At 41.1% G+C, this 23,105-nt stretch overlaps 2 protein-coding genes across 2 annotated transcripts; both read right to left on the reverse strand.

The window, feature by feature from the left end:
* Window positions 1–738: 738 nt before the first annotated feature.
* On the reverse strand, window positions 739–7,979 carry soul5l (heme-binding protein soul5, like). Its single transcript, XM_012881818.3, has 7 exons — window positions 7,759–7,979; window positions 6,981–7,040; window positions 5,068–5,149; window positions 4,855–4,975; window positions 3,944–4,083; window positions 2,663–2,826; window positions 739–2,541 (listed from the first exon to the last, which is right to left on the reverse strand). Coding segments are annotated over exons 1-7 (1,050 nt in total). The 5' UTR covers window positions 7,761–7,979; the 3' UTR covers window positions 739–2,060.
* A 1,618-nt stretch (window positions 7,980–9,597) lies between these two features.
* Window positions 9,598–22,498, reverse strand: LOC105939592 (protein GPR108). The gene is made up of 18 exons (XM_012881828.3): window positions 22,041–22,498; window positions 21,056–21,175; window positions 19,964–20,014; window positions 19,690–19,781; window positions 19,537–19,607; window positions 19,221–19,420; window positions 19,079–19,141; window positions 18,889–18,990; window positions 18,680–18,813; window positions 15,677–15,752; window positions 15,480–15,553; window positions 15,275–15,392; window positions 15,052–15,182; window positions 13,601–13,644; window positions 13,468–13,517; window positions 12,305–12,388; window positions 11,275–11,396; window positions 9,598–11,158 (listed from the first exon to the last, which is right to left on the reverse strand). Exons 1-18 carry the CDS (start codon window positions 22,134–22,136, stop codon window positions 11,071–11,073), a joined length of 1,716 nt encoding a protein of 571 aa, XP_012737282.1. The 5' UTR covers window positions 22,137–22,498; the 3' UTR covers window positions 9,598–11,070.
* Window positions 22,499–23,105: the final 607 nt, after the last annotated feature.

Consider the following 23,105-nt stretch of genomic DNA (forward strand, 5'->3'; position numbering starts at 1 on the left):
AGATGACCATTCATACTGAGCCTGGTTCTGCTGGAGGTTTCTTCCTGTTAAAGGGGAGTTTTTCTCTCCTCTGTCGCTATGTGCATGCTCAGTATGAGAGATTGCTGCAAAGCCATGGACAATGCAGACAACTGTCCACTGTGGTTCTACGCTTTCAGGAGGAATGAATGCTGCTTGGGTTTCCTTAGATAGGAAACCCAGTCTTTTTGATCAATCTGTATGATTTGATTGAGTTTGACTTTGTAAAGTGCCTTGATATTTCATGTTTTGTCAACTGGCGCTATAGAAATAACATTTAATTGAACTGAGTTGACAGTTAACCATGTCCCCCCCAAAAGCTTTCTGGATTCTAAACATAAAAGTTGTTAAACTTAAAACTCTTTGATCAGTCTCACCTAACAAGGTTCTGGACACCTCCTGTTTTGAGACGCAGAGCCAACACCTGCATGGACAAGAGTTGGCTTAAGCTAAACTTATGGTCATTTGAAGTGACCTGTAGGAAAACTGTGCGTTATTGTTTACATCCAAGCTGTTTTCATGAGAACTAATCTAGCTAATATTGTTGCAACTTCAAACCTGAACAGGTTTTAAACTCATCTGTGTTCAACTTCTGAGCAGGAACCAGTACCGCCCTCCTCAAGCCGTCTCTTGTTTTCCGATCGTCAGTACAGAGGAGGTCGAGTCGATTCATCACACGTGGCAATTAATCCTCGAGTCAAAAACCATTCACTCACAATGTTCGACAACAGTGTTTGCTTTATTGCGCCCTTCTCAGAAGATTTCACCAGGTAGCTCTGAGATACATTGCTACAGAAGGATTTTTTGAAATTTATATACATACATTTTATTGCATTGGTTTGATGCCGCATGATTCTTGGGGATCTTTGGTGCATTCCTAATATATTTACAAACCATGATTACTTTTTTTTTTCATAAACACCTCAGCTCATTCAGCTTAAGTCATATGTGCACAAAGAATCAATAAAGGCCTTAATTAGAAAGTGAACTCCATTTTCTGTGTGGAAGCCAGATTAAAGGTTATTGCGTTGGGAGTTTTTTTAAGCTCAGTTTTGAGAAAGATTAAAGCAATTTCCAACAATGATACAACTTTTTGAAGGTGAAAGACTTAAAGCATGTAGATATTCTTTTTGGTGTTTTTTCTACCTCCCTGGATAAACTGTTTGTATTTTAAGAACTTAATACTGACACAACCAAATCTAGTGGTAAAAGGTTTCCTTTAATTACCACCGATTGGCCTTAAGTTATGTGATTTGTCAAATTGAGGATTTTAAATTATGGAAAAGGAAAAATACAACAGGTTTCAGGTTGGAAATTATTTAAAATGTGCAAGAAGTGTTTTGCTATTTTTTTCTTTTTCTTTTTGTAAGCGAAAGAAAATCAAAAGGCTCAAATGTCCAAGAGCTTAACATTTTAGAAGCCAGCTTTTAATTTGCGGGCTCTAAGCAGTCACTTCGCTTAGACTTTGGGGAAGCTATGTTACTTGGAAGCTCATTTAAATGACATAATGCAGAAAAAATCTATTATTACTGATGAAGCTTACAAACTTTTGCCTTTAGGATGATTATCACTGCAGCAAAGATCCCGTTGAACATGCACGCCCATTTAACAATGACTGCGCCGATACGTCGCCACACGAACAGCAGAAGAAGAAAGTCGGCGACGGAGCTCAGAGAAAGTAGAAGCTGCACAGAAAGTTTCAGCAAAGTCAACCGCGGGGACGGTTCCCTTTCTACAGATATACTGGTCTACTGTGGTTAGTCCCTACATCGTGTTTTTCAGTGTAAAGCAGACTCCCATTACGGTCATAACGGGTCAATTTGATTAATATATTGGAACCTAACATTTATGATACCGAGCCTACAACGCAGCAGCTGGATAACTTTAGAGTGACAAAGTGAACGGACATATTCTGGCTGCAGGGGAACAGCTGTGGTACAATGAGAGCAGACTGCATATTGGGGGGGGGGGGAGACAGAGGAAAAACAAAAAAGTGCATTATTTCTGTTTAGCTAACACGATATGTGACAGCTTCAGTGTTGCTAATGGAGATCCTGTGGTTGGACCTCGGTGTCAGGGTCGGCTTGTGTGTCCGCAGAGCTGCCGGCCGTGACGTTCCACACGCCGGCGTCGTGCTCCGGCTCCAGCGAGGGGCTCACAGAGGGCGGGCCGGACACGTTGGCGGCCGTCGGGCCCTGTGAGACGACGACGGAGGACGGGGGGTGACTGAACGCGGCCTCGGCGAGAGGCTCGGACACGTTGTTTGCCGTAGCCTCGGTCGGGAGGACGGCTTCGGGGCCGGAGGGCAGCGGCGAGGAGGAGTTGACGGTTTTGTTTGAGGTCAGGTCCGATGGAGCGAGGTAGGGGGAATCCGACAGCATTTCCGAAGGCGAGTCTGCCTGCAAGTGGGTGGGTGTGGGCCGGGGAGTGTGAGCAGGAGTGGGCTCCCGTGGATCTGTGCAAACCGGTTCACCTTCGGCCACGTACCACACCTCGTTATGCCTGTTCACCAGCTTCAAGGGACTGCAAACACACGAGGCAGAGCAAAAAATAAATAAAATAAAAGGAATGGTTGGAAGTATTTTGATGGTTGGAAGTTTCCAAGGAAGAGTGGACCGAACAGGAGCGGAGCAGTGTCTCCTACCTGTCATAGCCAACGCCGTAGTGGTAACTGCGGTTGTAGGAAGCGTGAACTCTCTCCAGCTCTTTAGTCAGCAGGTGAGAGTGAAGCCTGGAGGTGACCGACAGCATCCAGCCTCCGTAGCTCCTCACATACACGTCCATCTCCGGCATCTCTGTGAAATACAGCTGAGCAACAGACACGGGGAAAATATCAGCCAGCAGCAAAAACTGCATCACTACCGATGCTGACAACCACTGGCACTAAGACTGTTAAAGTGGTTTCCATCCTCTCTAATCCAGTGTCTCACCAAAATTAAAGGCTCTTTCTGTTTTTCATTTTCCTGTTCAGTAGCTGGCCCTTAGTTTTCTCTAAGCTATCAACTATGACCCATTTCAGGGGCACTAATGTGCATAAACACAAGTTATGAGATTTGTTTGAGAACATAATGAAGAGCGAGGAACACAGCAGAGAGGAAAGCTGGCCAGAGGTTGACGGGTGGACAGCTTGGAGGCTGAAGACGGGGCAGAACTGGCTGAAAAACGCCCCGACACTGGAGAACAGGTTCACCCTCCAGCGGGACAATAATCCTAAACACAGCCAGAGCTACAATGGGATGACCTGGCTCAAGGAAAACTCATGGTCCGAGACTTTGTGCCAAGAGTTGAAAGTGAGGAACAGAGACGTTCTCCGTCCTTTCAGACTGAGAATGGCCAAATATTTCCCTCTTTGTATGCAAAGAGAAATGGAGACACACAGCACACCAAAAGGATTTAGAGCAGTACCTGCAGCGACACGAGGTTCTGCTAAGTATCGACTCCAAGGGGCCGAAGACACAAGCATGCACCACTAATCAGATTATCTGAATGCAATGAAGCACTTCCTATCCACTCAAAAAATTCTGCACTACTTTTTGTTGACCTGTCGCATAAAATCCCATCTAAAAACATTCAATTCTGTGGTTGTGATGTGAGAAAATCAGAAAAAGTTCAAGGGCTGTGAAGAATTTTTCACGGCATTGTGTTTTAGAAGATGATCTATTCATGAATCTTTCAGATTAATCTGCGTTACGAGGCTACACCCTTTATTCCTGTCCCTCTGAGAGAAAGCGGCACTGGAGTCAGCCTCAATTTTCTGCGCCGGTGCTCTCCATTGATCTTGAAGCGAAAAACCCCTCTGATTGAATCACGCACGGCTCCTCAGAGATGCGCAGAGTTTAACCTTCTAAGTTGCAAAGGACAGCTCAGGACCCGCCACAGAGAGACTGCGTTCCTCCTGCAGCCACAGCGTCCTTCCCCAGCTCACCTTGTCGTTGACGGGTGCCGGCGTTTTGTCCTGATAGGCTGCCGGCAGCGGGAAGTTGAGCGTGTAGACGGCCGGCTCCCACAGCTTGGTTTCCTCTGGGACCCTCACCATGACGGGGGCGGTCATCTCCATCTTCACACCTAACGCAGAAAACCCGCGGAATCCAAATAAGTCACCCAGATCCGTCTCTCCTCTAGGGCTGAACAATTAATCGCATTTTCAATATAATCGTGATTTAAAAAAACGCAATTTCCAAATCGCAGAGGTCTGCAATGTTTTGGCTATGTGACAATTAGGGAATTAGAAACGTCCATTAGGTGTCGGTAAAATGTTTAAAGTGGGTTTGCCTCCACATGGAAGGGAGGACAGTTGCAGCAGTGAGATAATCAAATTTTATTACTTGTTTTAGAGTTTGTATAATCATACAAAGCATTAAGTACAGGTCAATCAGTTTAATACATAGACTTGCTTGTTGGTTGCACTTTATGTTCAACAAGGATTGATGTCCAATTAAATTAAAAGCTGTTCTCTTGAATAATATTCTGATCAATAGAAATATTAAAAGTTCATATTTAAAATAGTCCTTGTTTACAAACATCTTTATTTAGAGGCCATTTTTGTTGCTTGTGGTTAATGCAGAGAAAAGTCAAAATTGCAACTTTGGTTGAAATATATCGTAGTCAGAACGCAATCATTACTGCTCCGAGTTTAGATGCTGTGAGTGTTTTATCAACTAATCCACATGGCGAGGAAACAAATTGATTTGTTGTTTGTATATATTTTAAAACACATGATAAATTAAACTGGAAAATAAAAAAAATCGCATTAAATCGCAATATTAAGAAAAAAAAAATCGCAATTAGATTATTTTCCAAAATCGTTCAGCCCTGCTCTCCTCCCCGTGTCTTTACCTTCGTCGTTCGCTCCGTTGATGTACTGGAACAGCCTCCTGAAAGCCATGGCTGCTCCCACTCCCATGAAATAGGCTTCGGCATCTGTTGTCACCCAGCGAGTGGGGCCGATGTGTCGCACCTCAACACACACAAAATCAGACAGATTAAAAAAAAAAGGGTGTGAGCAGAGAAGGTTTGTGTTTGAGCTGCGTGCCGGAGTTTCAGACTCACTTCGTATTCGTCCGTTTTGCAGACCAGCTCGTATTCCAGGCACTCCCTAGACTCGGTGCAGAAGCTGGTGTTGGTAGCCGGTCTGCAACAGAGCGACGAGATATGCGTTGATTATCCAGCCATAGATTTTCATTCTAAGTACGAGGGTAAAACACAGTTTCTGTGCATGCTATCGCATAATAATCACGGTGCCCCCATTTCTAATCTGTACACAGGCGTCAAACACAGCTTCAACTGGAAGGCCACAGGACGGATGGAAGACAAAAGTGCGTCAAAACTCTGATACTGTGCTGATAGATGGTCGGATATGATAAACCCACAGAATGACAGATAATACAATCTCCAAAAGGGTCAGATATTAAATCCCAGAAAATAGCATTCTCCCCCGAGACGGACTGTGAGGTTTAAGTAACCAAATCGATTTCAGTCTGCAACGTCATTGATGGCTTACAGAAAAATACAGGTCTACACTGCAAAAACGGAACTAAAAATAAAAAAAAAATGTTCTTAAAATGAGTGTATTTGTCCTTGATTTAAGCAGGTAAATAAGATGATTTGCCAATGGAATAAGATTTTTGTCCTTAAAATAGGAACAACTCATCTCCATCATCTTATTTCAAGTGCAGGATGTCTAATTATCTTATTTTAGGGGTCAAAATACTAATTCCATTGGCAGATAATCTTATTTACCTGCTCAAATCAAGGAGAAACACACTAACTTTAAGAACATTTTACTTATTTTTAGATCTGTTTTTTGCAGCCTAGCGTCAAAGACACTGCAGTCTAGGTTGATGGGAAGGTTCTACGTTTTTGCAGGGCAGGATCAGAAAACATGGCTATAGACAAACCCAAGATTGTTGGGTTAAAAAAAAGGAAGGTAAAAAAGTGAGTTTATATCTCTAGAGGGGAAGGCTTGTCGATCCAATGGTTTCAGTGGTGCTTTTTGTGATCGGTTGTTCCTGTATCAAAACAATTCAGGGGGAAAGTATCACGGTCACAAATTACATGTGGGATCCATGGAGGCAAGATCTGGGCTGAATAATTGGCTCCTAACTAGGTATTTGATGTTTTACATCAAATGTAGCACGTTGCATCGTCTTGTTACTGAAAGGTGATATATAAATAAACTAGCCTTGGTCCCATTTTCATTGCCTATTTAGGTTTGCTTTTTCTTAAAAGCATTGTATTTAGTCAGCCCAACTGGTTTCCAGACCAGGGTCGTACTATAAGCTTACGCCCGCTTAGTGAAATCCATATGGAGCCAGAGTAGACGCTCTGGTTGGATGACAGGCAAGCTACAGTAAGCAAAAACGGGAAAAACTTGAATGGCACAGGATAAATTAACTTATCCAGTCTGGCCTGTATGTAATTGTATTGATGATTCATTTTATTTGTCAAAATCTATCACTGATGCAAATTATTCAAAGGTAAATTAGTAAATCTACAGCCATGGCTGGTGGCCTGGATGGATCTGTGTGTGCTGGCTATTGAAGCATTAACCTGTTTTCAATATGGCCCAAATTCTTATAGCTTAATTTCACAATCCCCTCAATGGTGCAATTTTCCCTGGTGCCTTTTCACCTCTTTCTATCTCACGTTTTCCTTCCACCAAACTTTCCAATAATAGGCTTGGATATAGTACTCTGTAAACAGCTAGTTTCTTTTGTATTGACCTTTTTGTGACTCTTCTCTAGAGGGTGGTCAATGATCATCTACTAGAAAACAAATAGCAGTTTCAATGATATTTTACCTAATTATTAGCATTTAGTGATGCACCTGGAAATTGCCTATGAAAATTATATAGCCAAGAATCTTCGGGCTATTTACCATGCTTAATTCAGATTTTAGGTTGAAATTCATAGCAAATATGATCTACTTGGTCTTTGTGTTGGAATCTGAAGCAATCAACTTACCCCACACTGCCTTCAATCGAAACCACCAGGGCCAAAACAGCTGCGGCTGTGATAAAAGTCCTGGAAAAAGACACAGGTGACATGATTCTTCAAACTGTTTTTTTTTTTTTTTTTTTTTTTTTAAATCAAGCCACACCGAAAAAGGCTTTGAAGAAGTAGCTGCAAATGTTGCAAATAGAGCTCAGAAAGTGGAAAAGCAAAGACAACATGGTGGGCTGTCAAAAAGAGAAAAAACAAGAAAGCCAAAGGATGCAACACGAAAAGATGCTAAAACAGGAGGAGGAGACGCATCCTGGCAGATCAGGTTGCTGCTGCTGCTGCTGCATTCAGGAGAGGGTTTCATCACTGCAGAGATGGAGCAGGACACGTGTTCCTGCTGCTGTCGCGCAGGGGAGAGAGGGAGAGAAATCTGCTGCATCATCAGTCTGCTCTCCAAACCAAAGGCGTTTTAAGGTCAGGGAGGAACCATGACATCTCCTTCACCTGAATGTTTGGGAACAGCTTCGACTAAACACGCAAAGTCTGCCAGGACGCTGTTGTTAAAAAGCTTTAAATTGCACATGATAATAAGCAATGTTGCAGGTAAAAGTGCGCTCTCTTCTCTTTCCCCCCCCCAGAATGAACGCAACCTGCCAGATATTGCGCAGCAATCCCTGGATGTTAAAAAAAAACACCAATAAGTTTAGCTGCGCATCAAGCCGATGTAATTAAATAGTCACTAGAAAGAGGGGTTAAAGTATTCATCATGATCAATGTTCCATAGAGCTAATATACTTACATGGTGCCGGTGCCGTGTATGTTCCACCTGTGAGGAGCGCGCAGGGCGGAGGACTGATGGAGACTGCAGTGTGCTGCACCCGGACAGGAGCCGCTGCAGAAGAGAGGGATCCAGGGTCCGCCTCCAGGCCCACAGGAGGGAGGAGCCCACAGAGGGGGCACAGGGCTCTGTATGGGTTGATTTTCAATGACCGCTGAAATAAAAGTCTCCTATCAGCCACACCCGAGAAAACAAAGAAGGAATTGGTGTTTTTTCCTGGATGTTTTTTTTTTGGTTGCTATTTTGCACCTCTCTACATTACAATGCGACTAAAAAAAAACTTACTTTTACATTAGATGATGTTCCATATAATGAAGCCATTTTACCTAACATAAAAACCCTTAAAGGATAATATTTAGTGTTGCACGGATACCGATACCAGTATCGGACCGGGCCCGATCCAGCACTAAAAAGGTGGTATCGGAATCGGCAAGTACCAATAAATAGGGCACCGATACCATTTTGATGTTTGTATGTCACTTGAACGCAGCCTTCTCTCTCCCGACTAGTATTATACATGTTATATAAGTTCATGAAAGTTGCGCTATTTTGGCATTTGAGAGCCAAAACTCAGGGTTTTAAAAGAGGTTATTCAATTATTAATGTGATTTTACTGTCTTACTGTTGCACTACTATTATACATGTTATAATTTCACGAATGTTGCACTATTTTGGCCTTTGAGAGCCAAATGTTTATTCAACTATTGTCACCCATTTCAGGTAGGCAACAAAAAGTTCTACTACCCTAAGTAATATGCAGTTCTTCATATATACACACATCAATTTCAAACAGATGGTAACGGCCTATACTGCACAGCCAGGTATCGGGTATTGGCGCAACACTAATAATATTACTCCTTGTTTGATGGCCCTCCATGAACCACAAAAACATGTCATTCTGTTACAAATTATGAAAACCACTTTTTTTTTTTTGAAATTATCAGCATTAAACAGGTTTTATTTGCTCATTTCAGATTTCTTAATGTGTTTTGTTTTTTTGTCTTAAAGTTTAGATCACTAGACGAATGTTAATATCAGACAAAGATGGCCTCTAAAAAAATAAATAAAATTGATTTAAAGCAAAAACTTTAGATTAACCAATTCGACCCCATTTGAAAACATATTAATCCAGTTAAATCCTGAATTAACTGCCATTAACCACGGTATTTTAGACAGCCAAGTTTAATTTTTTACAACCCACACCCGGGGTCATCACTGAAAGCGACACGTCACGCCTTAATCTAAAGAAATTCAAGACGAGATGAGAAATCACCACTGAGCCCAGGACCACAAGGGACTCTCACACATTTGGAAACTATTCTGAAGGTGTGCATCCTGTTAAATCGAGGGCAAACTGTATTTAGGGAAAAATTATCTCACAGTAAATCCTAAAGCAGAATTTCCAGGAATCAGTTTGTGACCTTGGCCTAAAAACTCAGTATCAAGTGGAGCAGAAAATCTAATGGGTGGCACAACCAGTTATTAGGTCAAGGCAGCAAATATCATTTCACAAAAGGAAACATTTGTTTATGCAGATTATTTTGTTTTATCTAATATTTTATGATAATCCAAAACATTTAAATTGGACCAAAAATAAGAGCAAAAAAAAAATTTAAGAAATTTGTGTAGGGGTAAATACTTTCAAAATGACACTGCAGCTCACTGCCATAAATTTTGCTTTGCCTGAGAGCTTTTGGTTCGCTTAATTGATTCAGATTGATTGAATTGACCCGCCGGAGTGTAATTGATATTATATTATAATCATGTACTTCATGCTTATCCACACGAGAAATACCTGAAGGCTTTCAAAAACTCCAACTTTATTGTGACAGTTCATACATACATCCATTAACCTTCTGTAACAATAAAAAAAAAAAAAAGAATTCTTTAGCCAGCTCAGGTAAATGTTTACCGGCTGACACCTCTGGAGTCCCTGCATGTGGAGACGGGTTACCTGTGTGTAAACACTGTGCAGATCTGTCCCCTCTGGACAGGAGTGACTGTGGTTAAATCTCAGTAGCACTTTCATGTTCTCTCACCTGTGGGTCCATTTCGAAGGAATAAAACTAAAATCGCAATGAAACTGAGCTGTTGGCATCCCGAAACACTATGCGGTTTGAAAAATGTAATTCACTTCTCGCATGAACAGTCATATTTACAAATAACCTTTTAATAAATGATCATCTACCCTGTCCGGCTGCGCGCGCGCTGCTGAAGTCGACTGCAATTAATCAAAGAAGCTTCACAACAAGAGCAAATATGTTAAAAACCAAAAGCGGGTAAATTCAAAAATCAGTTCTTGCTTTTCTCTGCTCAGATAGACTCGGCCGTGCCAAAAAAAATAAATAAAAAAGGACACGTGGCCGTTGCTCCAGTTGTTTTAGAAGCTGATCACACCGTTGCTTTTACTTAAAGGTCCTCGAGTCAATGTGGGGAACAAGCAGGTCGTCTTCAACCACTAAAGCACTAAATTACAGCAGCACTCCAAAAGGACACATGGGGGGAGGAACGCCTAAATCCTTCAACACAGACAATGATACTGCAAAAACATTTCAATATGCAAAAAAACAGCAACATATTGAAATAAACAGCATCCCGCTGTTAAATATTTCAATACATGAACCGAGTCGATGAGAAGAAGAGTGTGTGGTGCTGTGTGGCTGGTGGGGGAAACTGCTGTTGTCCATATTCCAAATACGACGACGAGCTTTTGAATTCGTTCACCTGAGAATGGGCTGTTGTATCCAAAGGGAAGAAAAATCGGTTTAAATTTGTGTCGCCTCACAGCCACACACGTCCCCCATAGTACACGAAAAGATACAGGCGGCCTTTAGAAGTACCGTTTTAAATAGCTGACATAAACACACCCAAAAAGCAAGTCTTTGTCTAAAAATAATAATCATCTTTGGAGAAAAACAGAGAAGGGAAAAAAAAAAAACTGTGAATTTCGGAGCTCTGTTCCATATCTCCACCCGCCCCAAAAAAAAAAAAAAAGAAAAAAACTTCTGAAACTCTTCGGGCTCTGGGTGGACTGTCTCAAAGAAAATGGAGAATGTCCATCATGTTAGCCATATTTTTATAATTATAAGGTTTTTTTTTTGTTTTGTTTTTTTTGCATAGCCAGACAGTGGGCACGAGCTTTGCAACCACTTTGAAGAGTTTTAAACAAAGAGCTGTCAGTGGAAGCGGGGAGCCGTGGTCCGTTTGGGCCCCCTGGCACCCAGCTGGCCTGGGGCTGCTCCGTTGGTCCCTCTCAAAGACGCAGCTTTCTGCTTACAGGGCGGGCTCTTTCTGACGCTCGCGTCCATTAGACGTCTTCTTCACTTTGGAGATTCCTTCCAGTACACCCGACTCTGTCACTCTACACACAAATAAAGGGGGGTGGGGGGTGGAGACATCCTTATTACAAGTCAGATTAACATAATTTAAAATGTGGAGTGAATAAAAGCAGGAAGAGGCGCTGATTCTAACACTTACACTTCGTCCATCTCCACGTCCTCTTCGTCCTGGGGAAGCTGCAGGTAGGGGTTATTGGATGCTGGTCGGAACTTGTAGCCCGTCAGCACAAAAAAGAACAGAGTTGACACTTCCACCAGAAACTGGGGACAGAGAAAGGCATGGACTTTAAGAGGGAGAGCTCAGTGATTTAGAGTCCGTTTTCATTATACACCAACAGCCACACTCCAAGCATTCCTTTTATTTTGATGGATGGATGGTTTACAGCTAAAGAGAACCCAAAAGTCAGTTTCTCTTAGCATTAATAAAACCAATAATGATGTTCTTAAATTACAGAAATGCAACTCAAAATACTTTATTAATCCCAGAAAAAAAAGAAATGTCGCAGCTTGTTAGGTTCAGGATGGATCTCCTGTAGCGGTCTGTCTTACAGCGGTTCTGAAGAAGCCTCTGACTGAAGATAGTTGTTGTACGAAAGTCTGACTGAGAGGAGGCACAGATGGCCTGTCATGTTCTTCATTTTATGAAGAATCCTTTGTAAAATCATCTCCAGGGATTCTAGAGCCTTATATAATGTTCATATCTTCTCTTTTTTTTAAGCTCCAGGTCAAAATCATCAAAATGAACAGATAAAGGGGTTTGAAATACCCCCCGTGTCTAATGAATCATTACATGGGTTAGTTTTTGAGAACTGAATTACTGAAATCTACTGTTTTACAATATTCTAATATACTCGATCATTTCTAGTCTTGGTAATACAAGAATGACTAAGTTGCATCTACCTGGACATTTTGCTCAACGCAACATCAACCAACACTGACGCCCAAAACCTTTATGACCTAAGGAAATTAAGAATCTTGACGTGTCAAGAACGGCTTTACTGATGATTTGAGATGAAGTACGAAGTTATTTAAAAAGGTTAGTAAGGTATTATTCGGCCACATGTCAGTGAATAATGATTCATCATCTATGATTCAGAGAGAGCTCCAGAAAACGTTTGACCTTTTAAACACTGGAGCTCTGCAGCAAAGTCAGACCGCTGCCGTCTTACCTCATAGCACCACTGCCACTGGAAGGGCATGGTGATCTTCAGCAAAATGGCTATGATCCTCGTGAAGTAGATGTAACACACGATCTGAAATAAGCCAAGAAATTCAGTTAATGACCAAAGGTCGGATGTAAATGTAACGGGTGGCATTTCATTGAAGATCCTGTTGACTGTCAGAAAGCCTCGCTTTGCAGTGGTGTGTTATATTCATATCACCATGATAAGTTTTTATTCAGCCTCAGTAATGATTACTCTGTCCACACAGGCATCAACCAAGGCTAGAAGTTGATTAGAGTGTTTAGGCAAACAAACAGATTAGATAATCATATTTGACTAAAATAGAATATAAACAGCAATATCGCCTATATTACTAACACCGATGTTTGGCTAATGCAGTTTTACAGTTGACAGAAAAAACATCAGGGGTCTCATTTCTAAAGCTTGCGTACGAAACAAACGGGGACTAAATCTCGCAGTGATCTACAAACAGAAAGTTGACATTGGGACACTCAACCATGCGTTTTGGAAACGGGGGAAACTGGTGAAGCAGATGCTGAGCTGCAGCCACACTGCATCAGAATTCCTCTCAGAAGCTCAAATTATCTACATAAAAAGACTTTATTCAGAGATGGACTTTATCACAAGCAATCAAGACTAGTGTTATTCATGCTTGCATTGGTGAGCCATAACTATGCATTAGGACCTTTCAAATTAATTTTTTTTTTAAAAAGGGCCCACTAGCCAACCTAAATCTTAAATCAGAGTCTGCACATTTCTTCACGTTTTAACAATTTCTTTTAATGTGGACAACATATGTGCTTTTACCTCTGATGTACACATTTAATGAAGGCCTCTATGGGAGCTATTTTCTGTTTCTTTGTCATTTTCTCCATGATTGCCATTGCTAACCATGATATAACATAAGCTGGCTCTTTTAAAACACGTCGACATTCATAAGGTGCTGTGCATTGACCATTTATGGCTGAACAGGACGTGTAGAGAGCAGAACATGAGGCGCAACCTGGTACGCAAACGTACGGCCTTTTCGGATTTTAGGCGTAAGCAAACCGTTGCTATGGATCCGACGCATGTTTCAGAAATGAGAACCCCGATATTTTACCACAATCTGCAAGATCTGTACAGCCGAGTACATCTTTCTTTCTCACCATGACGTAATAATGCCTGAACAGCTTCAGCTTCTCCAGATTCATGGCAGCTGGAAGAAACCAAGACCAAATTAACAACATTAAGGACAGACATCAACTTATGTTCGCTTGACCGACTGAAAAATATTCCAACCTTTCCCGTCTGTGCTTGACGCCTCCTGTAAGTGACGGATCGACCTGTGAAAACAAAGATGATTGACAATTAGAAAAATATACATGGACTACGGCAATCTATGAATATTTAAATCAGGTCAGTTCTTGTATTGTGTTAACTACAGATGGAGGGAAGCCTGGGGTGGAAATTAAACGGTAAATGGACTGGATTTATACAGCACTTTACTAGTTGTATTAGAAAGCAAGGTCTGCCTTGATGTTGCCAACTATTTTGCAACTTTTCAGACTGCTCTACTGACTTTTTTATTCAAAAGTGACAAGCAATGACTCTAGTGATTGTTTGAGACTTTGGCAACAAGCGAAAGCACCGACTGCTCTGAGTTTACCGTCTCTTCAGAAAACCATCAGCTGTGAGCCTCCCGCTGTGAAAGCTCTGACAGGCGGTCAGTCAGCGTCGCCGTGCTGCTGCAGCAAACTCAGCTTTAAATCCGTTTCCCATTGAAAACGAGTCATGCATGAGCAAAGCTTCCACTAGTTTACGACAGGGCTGGACGATTTAGAAAAACCCTGTTAAGGTATAAAACCCGCTAACTTGGCTGATGGGTTAATCACATTTACCCGCCTTTGGCCAAGGATGATGCTAACATCCACCTCTGTCAGAGTTTAGCTTTACTGGCCCCTTATCGGTGATCGATCAGCCGGAAACTCAACATCCGATAATTTTTCGATCAGTGATGCAGAATACTTCATCAACTGGATGGTCAAACCACGACACAGTTTGGTGTGGGAGTTAGTTTACTCATGAAAACAGACTCAAAGAAGCACATTTTAGGAATCTAAATATTGGCTCAATGTTTTTGATCTGGGTGTATCCTATATTTCCCAAACTTTTCCAGGCCAGGGACCCCTTAGCAGCAGTAAAAAAAAAAAAAAAAAATTCCAAGGACCCCTTTAGATTCCTCATGCTCATAGTATATTTTTAAACAGCCTTTTGTACTGTTAAATACATTAGGAATTATGTTTTTAAAAAAATATATATAAATACACATAATATAAGAGATTTGGTGGAGATTAGATCCTCATTCTCGATAAAGCCAAACTCGATATAACTGTTGTCATACTTCCTAATTTTAGCTTTTTACTTGATGAAGTAGACAGAGTTAAATATTTGTCCATTGTGTTACTTAGCTCAACCTGACACATCCTCAGCAGTGCCTCCTCAGGCCTGACAACATGTGTTTCACGGAGCCCCAACTCGTGGTTCGCGGACCCCCAGTTAGAGGGACACTGCTATATTAGTCTCCTAACAGACTGTACCACTCTGTTAAATCTCATTTTAGTTCCAAAAAACTGAAAGTTCAGCTCTCTGGCTGTTTTCTGTCCAAATTTCCCATTTTAATCACCAAAATCCTCTTAATGATCTAAAATAGAACCCTATAATTAATACAGCTTCTTCGTGCTAAAACTGACCAGACGACGGGGAACAGGATGGCTCCGCAGCAGATGAGGTCGACCAGGAAGAGGATCTCCTTCCACAGATAGTACTCACTGGAGCCTTCCTCTGTAGACTCTATGATGATGTAGGCAACATTAGCCAGGACCTGGGAGCAAAAAATCAAGTCAGCAAATATCAGATACATGATGAATGTGCATACATCGCATAAATACAGTTTTCCCAGCACACACATGGTACCTGCAGAGGGATGACTATCATGAAGATCTTCTTCTCCTTGTCAGACAGGATGTATTTGACAAAAGCCCAGCCTGTGCCAATCAGCGCCAGCGTAATGAACAGGAGAGCCCCCTTCAGCCTGACAGTCGCATAAGTAGAAGCACATTTCCTTAAAAACATCTACGATTCAAACAAAGCAGAAGAAAGGACTGCAGAGACATCTTACAGGTGCGTGATGTAATACATGACGGCCCAGCCTTCAATAGGATGTCCCTCGGTGTTGATGAAGTGATAGTTGATCTGTGAAAGGCAGAGGCCGTGGACACAAAAGCTACGGTAAGTCTTGTGATAAAACAGAAAAGGCCCAACGCAGTAATCGTGCGCATGAGGCGATCATAATTTGCACTGCGATTGTGTCCTTACACTGTGGAAAACTAAAGATGTGGACTTGGTGAACGCCAGCGCAGCCATCAGCCAGTGGATCTTAAACACACTGTACCTGTGAAGAAGAAAAGAAAAATTTACTTATAAATGTAGATATTTAGAAAATTGCTGTTAAAAGATGTTTTTTTTTCATCTTCTCCATCTTTTTATTCCTTTTCAACCATGTGTGGTGTATCATTTAAGAAGCAACCCCCACCCCGCAGTGCCCAACAGGTGGCACGACTCCTGCAGGAAAGCTGAAACAGCACCTTGCACTCTGGTTGTCTAGAGCAAAGAATAATACAGGAAGAAGATTTGCTTTTTATGCGAGTTGGCCATTAGACAGACTGGGATCATGTCAACCTTTCATTCCTCAAAGTTTTAATTTCAATACGGATACCAAGAAAAATGGAAGCGCAGGGTTATTTTCTTAATAAAGATTAAAAAAAGCAACAATTAAAACCAGTATCTGTGTTTTTGTTGTCGTAATTAGTGCAATCCCTGTAACTACAAGGGGATTTAGGCCACAGTTAGATAAAAAGATGAAAGATTAACCTATGTAGTAAAAAAAAAAAAAAGGAAACATGATATCACTTGATAAATGTGTTGGGATGAAGTTTGCACTTTGGATTCAGCTGTTGAGCAAGTAGTTGGAAAGTTTCCCAACATTATAATCAGAGATATGGTCCGAAGGAAAAATGAATTCATCAGCAATTCTGTTCCAATTTTTCTGAATCTAATACCTGTTTTTGACTCGTTTCTTCCAAACACTGAGTCTAAGGTTACAGCTTTTGTTATTAAGCATAGCCACCAAGTCTGACTGAGCAGAGGAAGTGATGGCGCTATTACAAAGGTGTTAATAATAAACAGATGACCTAAACTTGCGTCGTCCGACATGTTTAATACTTTGCTCCAGTACAAACAGAGGTTTACGGAACCGTTTAGACTCCTAGTAAACACCTGTGCTCATACTCACAAAGAATCCTAAGACTAAAAGTAGCTCTTAGTGACATCATTTTAGGAAAAATCTTAGAATTTCCCAGATTTTAAGATTTTTTTCTTTAAGTTTCACCTCGGTTAGAGGTTATTCACAAGGCATCTTCAGTCTTAAGATAGATCTCCTAATGTGACAAAATGTTAGGAATAGTGAAGAGGATCTTTAGCGAGCCTAAGAGTGTTTGAAGCAGGAAGATGGTGGAAACGGAGAGAGCTGATTGGCTGATCCACCACCTAAACAGAGGAGGAAATGAGCACAGAAACTTATTTAACAATAATACGATTATTAATATGTAGATAAGATAAAACTTTATCATCCCCATAGAGGGAAATTAATTAGTTCCTGCAGCCCGAAGGGTTAAAGGCACGGCTCTACGAACGTAATTTTATTGAGGATAAATAAATAATAAGAAAAATATTAAATAGTCATGAAAAAGTGGAGAAATTTAAAAAGACTCTATATAAAGGTGGTGAGAAAGTATTTTCTGTATGGCATGATAATGTTGGTAGCTTGTGTTATGCCATCTCCTCGCTTTTGATTGCTGCACCAGAAAAGTCACTGTAGCTAGGGATGGGCAATAAGGACTAAATAAAATAATTTATCACGGTATATTGTGGTACTATTGTGATAACAAAGTGAGGATAAAACACTATTACCAGCTTCTTGTAGTCTTTTTAGATAACTGGTGGCCAGTTACAGCCCCATAAACACATGCCCTTAAAAATACACATTTAATAATGTAACATAATAAAACAAAATTCAATATATGTGTCACCAGCACATTAGTTACATAAATATGTCATTTCTATCACTAAACTGCACACAGTAACTGCATTTAATTATATTTTTGAACTTATTGGCATTTATAGTTGCTCTCCCTTGCAGTGCCGTCTCTGGCATGATGAGTTACGTGGGGCACAAAAACTTAACACCTATTAGCAGCAACAAATGTTTTTGTGATGCATACAACCCGACTTTGATCAATGTTAAATTAAACAGATAAATTAACATAAACCAACACTAGAAAATCCATTTCATATACGCTAAGTGTAATTACATTTTTATACATGAAGTTATAAATAAAGGCCCACTCATATTGTTAATTTATTGAACAGAAAAAAATTCACATCAATTCTTCAATGAGCTAGCCAGGACAACCAACACTAGATCAATATTTTAGTTTCCATTTTGCTATGTTTTATTTTGTTTAGATTTTCCTCCATTTTATTTCCAAAATTTTTTTTTTACTTGCTTTTATTTTGTTTTTATGTTCCAATGTTTTAATCATGTAAAGCACTTTGCACTGTCCTTGTACTGAAATGTATACAAATAAATTTGCCTTTCAAAGATGGTTGGACGCTTTCCGGCAGAACTTAAATATAATGCGTGCATTTCCAGTATTTTGATTGGATGATCCGAGCTTGGGCCACATGATCTGTGCCCCACGGCTGTCTACTGAGTTCATGTTGGACATGCGCACTGTGATTTCAGATGTCTGCTATTTAAACAAAGGTTGGTGGGCCAGCACCAATATCAAGGCACCTCAAGATGATTTAGACAACTGAGCTTCTCAGTTTTCTGCCAAACTTAGATATGTAGACACAAATGTTTCTAACAGAATTTTATTGGTAAGGGTATCGGTCTTTTTTATGGTATTGCTCTATAAAGAACGATCAAGTCCCTCTGATTATTGTGCACATAGAGCTCCACAGCGACATCTGGTGGACCCTGGCCCCAATTACAGAGACGCCACAACCCCCTTGGCAGTTACCTAAGCCTTAGCTTGAAAGAGTCACATGAAAAGTGCCTAATATGTTCACAGAAGGGAGCTCCTAATCTTTGAAAGCCAATCCAAGTCCTGTTAAGGTTTAACTGTATCCCACTTGATGCTGCAAAACCTCCAAGGATATAAGAGATATGACTAAGAAATTAAGCTGCCAGAAACTTAGAAAAAGGAAAGTAAGAAAGGTCCGTGTCACAATTTGAGTGTAATTCATGTCGTGTACCTGTGCTTCATAAGAGTGTACACCCAGACCATGGCAGCAGTGAAGAAGACTCCAGCCATATATATGTAAAGGCGAGACAGTGGGATTTCTGCAGCAGACAGGTAGCTCCCTGGGTTCCTCTCTATCACGTCCACCTGCAGGGGAACATCAAATTACCTCTTGGCAGGTGACTGAGGACACACAGACTGTGTCAAAAACGCTCAACTCACCGTCAGAGAATAAGGCCGCTTATTCCCAGGCGACCGGTTCTGACAGTAGTGGAACCTTAGGCTGTAAAGACCTTCTGCATTTGGGCCAACCACCAACTGGAACTGTACAGGAGGGGACACGTTAAATCAGAGAGGACAGCCAATCAAAGCCTGCCAAATGATATCTAGGGGGAAAGAGAAGGGCACTTACGCTGAAGTTGTAGAAGCCATTAGTTTTGTCCAGGGCTAAAACTGGCTTGGTTGTCTTGTTCAGCTACAAGAAATTCCAGTTAAGACGCTATTTTAAAAGAGCAAATCAAACAAATATTCAGGCACAAAGAAGCACAGCTTACCAGGAATGTGGTTCCCTCCACTTTCTTAGCTTCCCCAACAGGGTTTGGCTTTTCTTCTGGCTGCTGTTCCTTCTGTTGATCCGCCGGTGCCTCTTCCTTTTTACCTTCTTTTTGCTCTTCTGTCTGGCTTGACTTTGCCTCCGGTTGGTCACCTGGTTTCGGCTCATTTTCAGGAGCACTCTCTCTAACAACCCTTTTTTCTAAAGATCGTAGATGCAGGTATCAAACACAAACAAATTTCCGTTAAGTCACTTTAAAACAGCTGCGTCGTTCACGCTGCAGCTTTCAGGAGGTGTGCCACGTCAACAACACGAACCTTTCGCTTCACCCGACTTGGCTTTGGCGATCAGGACATTATCTTGAACACCCATGGCGCTCACGTTGACTCTAGATGAACAGAAATGATACACTTTACCTTCGCATGAAGCTGTGAAACGCCGATGACTGCTGATCCTAAAAACATACACACCTCAGATTCTTGATGTCAATGAGAAAGAGAATGAGAGGCTCATCACCGGTTGGCTTTGTTATCGTGAGCGGGCACGTCTCAGTCTCCTCAGCCTACAGAGAACACAACACAGTCCAAGTAAAACAAAATAACATTAAATAGACAATATATGATCGAGGAGCTAAAGAAGGATTACTTGCGTGAGAAAATAGGTTTCACTAAACAAGCACTGAGGTACCTAACTGATTAAAACCTGGAAATAACCAAATGTTTAGTTATAAAGGCGGGTACTTACTGTGTAGGATAACACTTTATTGACCCGTGACCTGGACAGGCTAAAACCAACCTAGAAGGGGAAAAAAAATGCCGGTAGTGAATTTACATGCCACACTTGCAACATACTATAAAATAAATAAGAATCAGCTTTGGCTGTAATTGGTTTTCACCAACGGCTAAATAAAAAAATACTAATGAGAACACAAACTACTAAACTACTCTGACGACAAGATTTGTGATTTTAAACTGTGTGTGTGTGTGAATATTTATACACTATGTTGGAACTCAGAATGCAGGACAAACTTCTACATCACCGCCGAGGCCGTACTGAGTGAGAAGACTTCCCATAATCCACCCTGAATCCTAATACATCAGGAGTGTAACGATCAATCTATTCATACGGGAAATTTCTAGTATGGGTACTTTAGTTCAGCACTTATTAACCAAATTAACAAAAAGGCGGTGCATGTCTGTGCAAATACAGAAGGTTTATGTTCATTTTATGGGTTTCTCTGTGCTGCGACAGTCACGATGGAGAAAGAAACATGGATGAAACAAAAGCTTTGTTGAACAACAATAAAGTATGTCGCCGGCTCCACAATAAACTTCACTGTTCGCTTCTGTCAAAAGACAACATAATTGATCATTAAAAAAGACACACACAGAAATAACATGATGTGCTAACACGGCTGGATTGAGCAATCAAAAATAAACCCAAAAACCTGTTTAGGTCAAAGCAAAGAAGGAACACCAAAGCATCAGCAGATGTGCTAAAACAGACAGTTGTTGAAAACAAAGGTTTTAAATACAAGCTAAAAAAATAGCAGAGTCATGTTCCCAAGTTTCCTCTTTTCAGCATTGAGTACTTGCACATTTCCGCAGTGAGTAAATTAGCCAACTTTAAATAGTAAGAGAAACTGCATCCGTTACCTCAACAATATAATATGATCATTTCTCAACCAGGATCTACAAGAAAAATACTACGATTCTAACTCCGAGACTACTCACTTTACCAAAAAGAAGAACAACTGACTTTGGTCAGCTTTCCTTTTTCTTCATTTCTTCTAAAAATAAAAAAAAGGAAAGAAAATCAGAAGAGAAAAGACCTTACTGGATAGAGGTTGTAGTTGACAAGTGTTTCGTCGAGCCACAGGGAAGACAGGCTCACATCCAGAGTTCCGTTTGCAAAGAAACCAAAATTGTTGAGATCAACAGTGAACCGTGTTTCATTCTGAAAAAAAAAAACAAAAAACAACAGACACAAGTTAAAGGGTTTTGTCATAAAATGCTCAACCGAATAACCGCCGGTTAGCTTCCAGAGTGAAAATCCAAAACAAATTTGTTAGTGTTAGTCACAGTCAAAGCCATTCAAATGAATGTGACCTTTGGACTAAATAAAAAAAGGAATTAGAAGTCAACGAGCACACCAACAATGATTCTAATCGCTGAAATACTGCTTTAAGCTATTTCCTTGAAGGTTTCATGGAACCCATCTATTAATCTAAATTAATAATTAAGCAGTGTTTTAAGATTTTGGGTTACAGCTGTTTAAATTATTTCAAAGGAAATTGACTAACATAAATTATCCCAAAATCTAAGTTTTCAAAACACCGTCTTACTTCATAACCTAAACAGGTGATCGTGACATCGTTTAAGGTCCATTTGTGCACAGTTTCAGGTAAAATCGTTGATCCACAACCCTTAGCATGTTGCTAACATGCCTACGTTCGTATCCGACCCGATCTAAGGTGCTCCACGACCCAAACCAGCTTTAGATCAGCTTTGTTGACCGTGTTTTCACAAATTGTGATTTAAAGGCTCTCTAAATCGGAGAGGAGCGACACAGCCGCGGTTTGACCCTTCTAAGTGTTTATGAACTTGAGCAGATCAAATAAAATTGAGGCTATATAAATAAAAAAAAAACAGCAAAACATACAAATCGGAGGCTGGCTCCTGCAAAGCCTTCTTTGCAAACCAATACACGTTTGACATGATCACAACAGGGTGACACACTGTTAGCACACTCCGTCGTGTTAGCTCAGGCTGCCATGCTAACGCCGACAGAGCTCCACACAGCAGCGGAGTGGCGGACTTACCTTCAGGCTGAGCTTGTGTATCCTGGCGTTGCACCCCGACAGCAGTACCACCAGCGCCATTACCGCCCCGCAGCCGTTCAGATGCGCCACAGCCATCACAACACCCGCTAACGTCAACGGTTAGCCGTCGACAATTCTGCCAGATGGCCAAACAACAAGCTGGCTAGCAGTCTTTTTTTTTTTTTTTTTTTTGCGCTCCCCTATCTCAAGTAACGGTGAAATGTACCTTCATGTAAAAAACGAAACACTGCCTAGGCACACAAACGACCTCTTTGGTTGATAAATCACAACCCCGCGTTTTATGTTTTCCAATTTAGAAGTTGTCTCATCGCGTAAACTAAACGGCTAACTCGTAGTTGACGTTGGCAAGCGTCCACTTCCTGGTTTCAGAAACGGCGTAACAGCCGGGAAGGTCCAGACGCAGCCGTCAGCAGCAGCGGTACGAGGTTGCTTTTTTTTTTTATTATTTTTTTTTTTTTTACCCCCACCACAGCTGGACTAGATTTGCATCTTAGGCTATTATAAAAATAAAAAAAAATAAAAAATTTCAAGGCTCTTTAGCCGAAATATTATAAATCGTGTCAAGCAGGATTTGTCTGCGCCTTGTAGGCATTGCCCCATATTAGGTCACGTGGTTTCCGTTAGACGTGACGTGGAACTGAACGGCCCTCCACGTCGTACCGGATCTCTGCGAGTGATAATTAATAAGCAAACAAATAAAAATGTAACAAACAAGTTTAAAAAAAAAAACGATGGGTTATTCTTTGAAGTTTTATTACTTCTAAATAGACACTTTGGGTATCTTAATGGCCCTGAAACCTCAGTGATCATCCATCCATCCACTTCTGATACATAGCTGCTGGAGGAGCAGATCCTAGTTTCACCCGAGATCTCCTCCCAGTAGGACGTGCCCTGACCCCCCACCCCCACCCAAGAAAAAACACCTAGGGGCATGCCCAAACCACCACTCCTTTCCATGCAGAGAAGCAGCAGCTCTACTTCGAGCTCCCCCTGAATAGCAGAGCACCTCACCCCGACTCTAAGGCCGAGTCAGGTCACCCTACG

Source organism: Fundulus heteroclitus, chromosome 5 (assembly GCF_011125445.2).
Source record: "Fundulus heteroclitus isolate FHET01 chromosome 5, MU-UCD_Fhet_4.1, whole genome shotgun sequence".
Lineage (NCBI taxonomy): Eukaryota > Metazoa > Chordata > Actinopteri > Cyprinodontiformes > Fundulidae > Fundulus > Fundulus heteroclitus.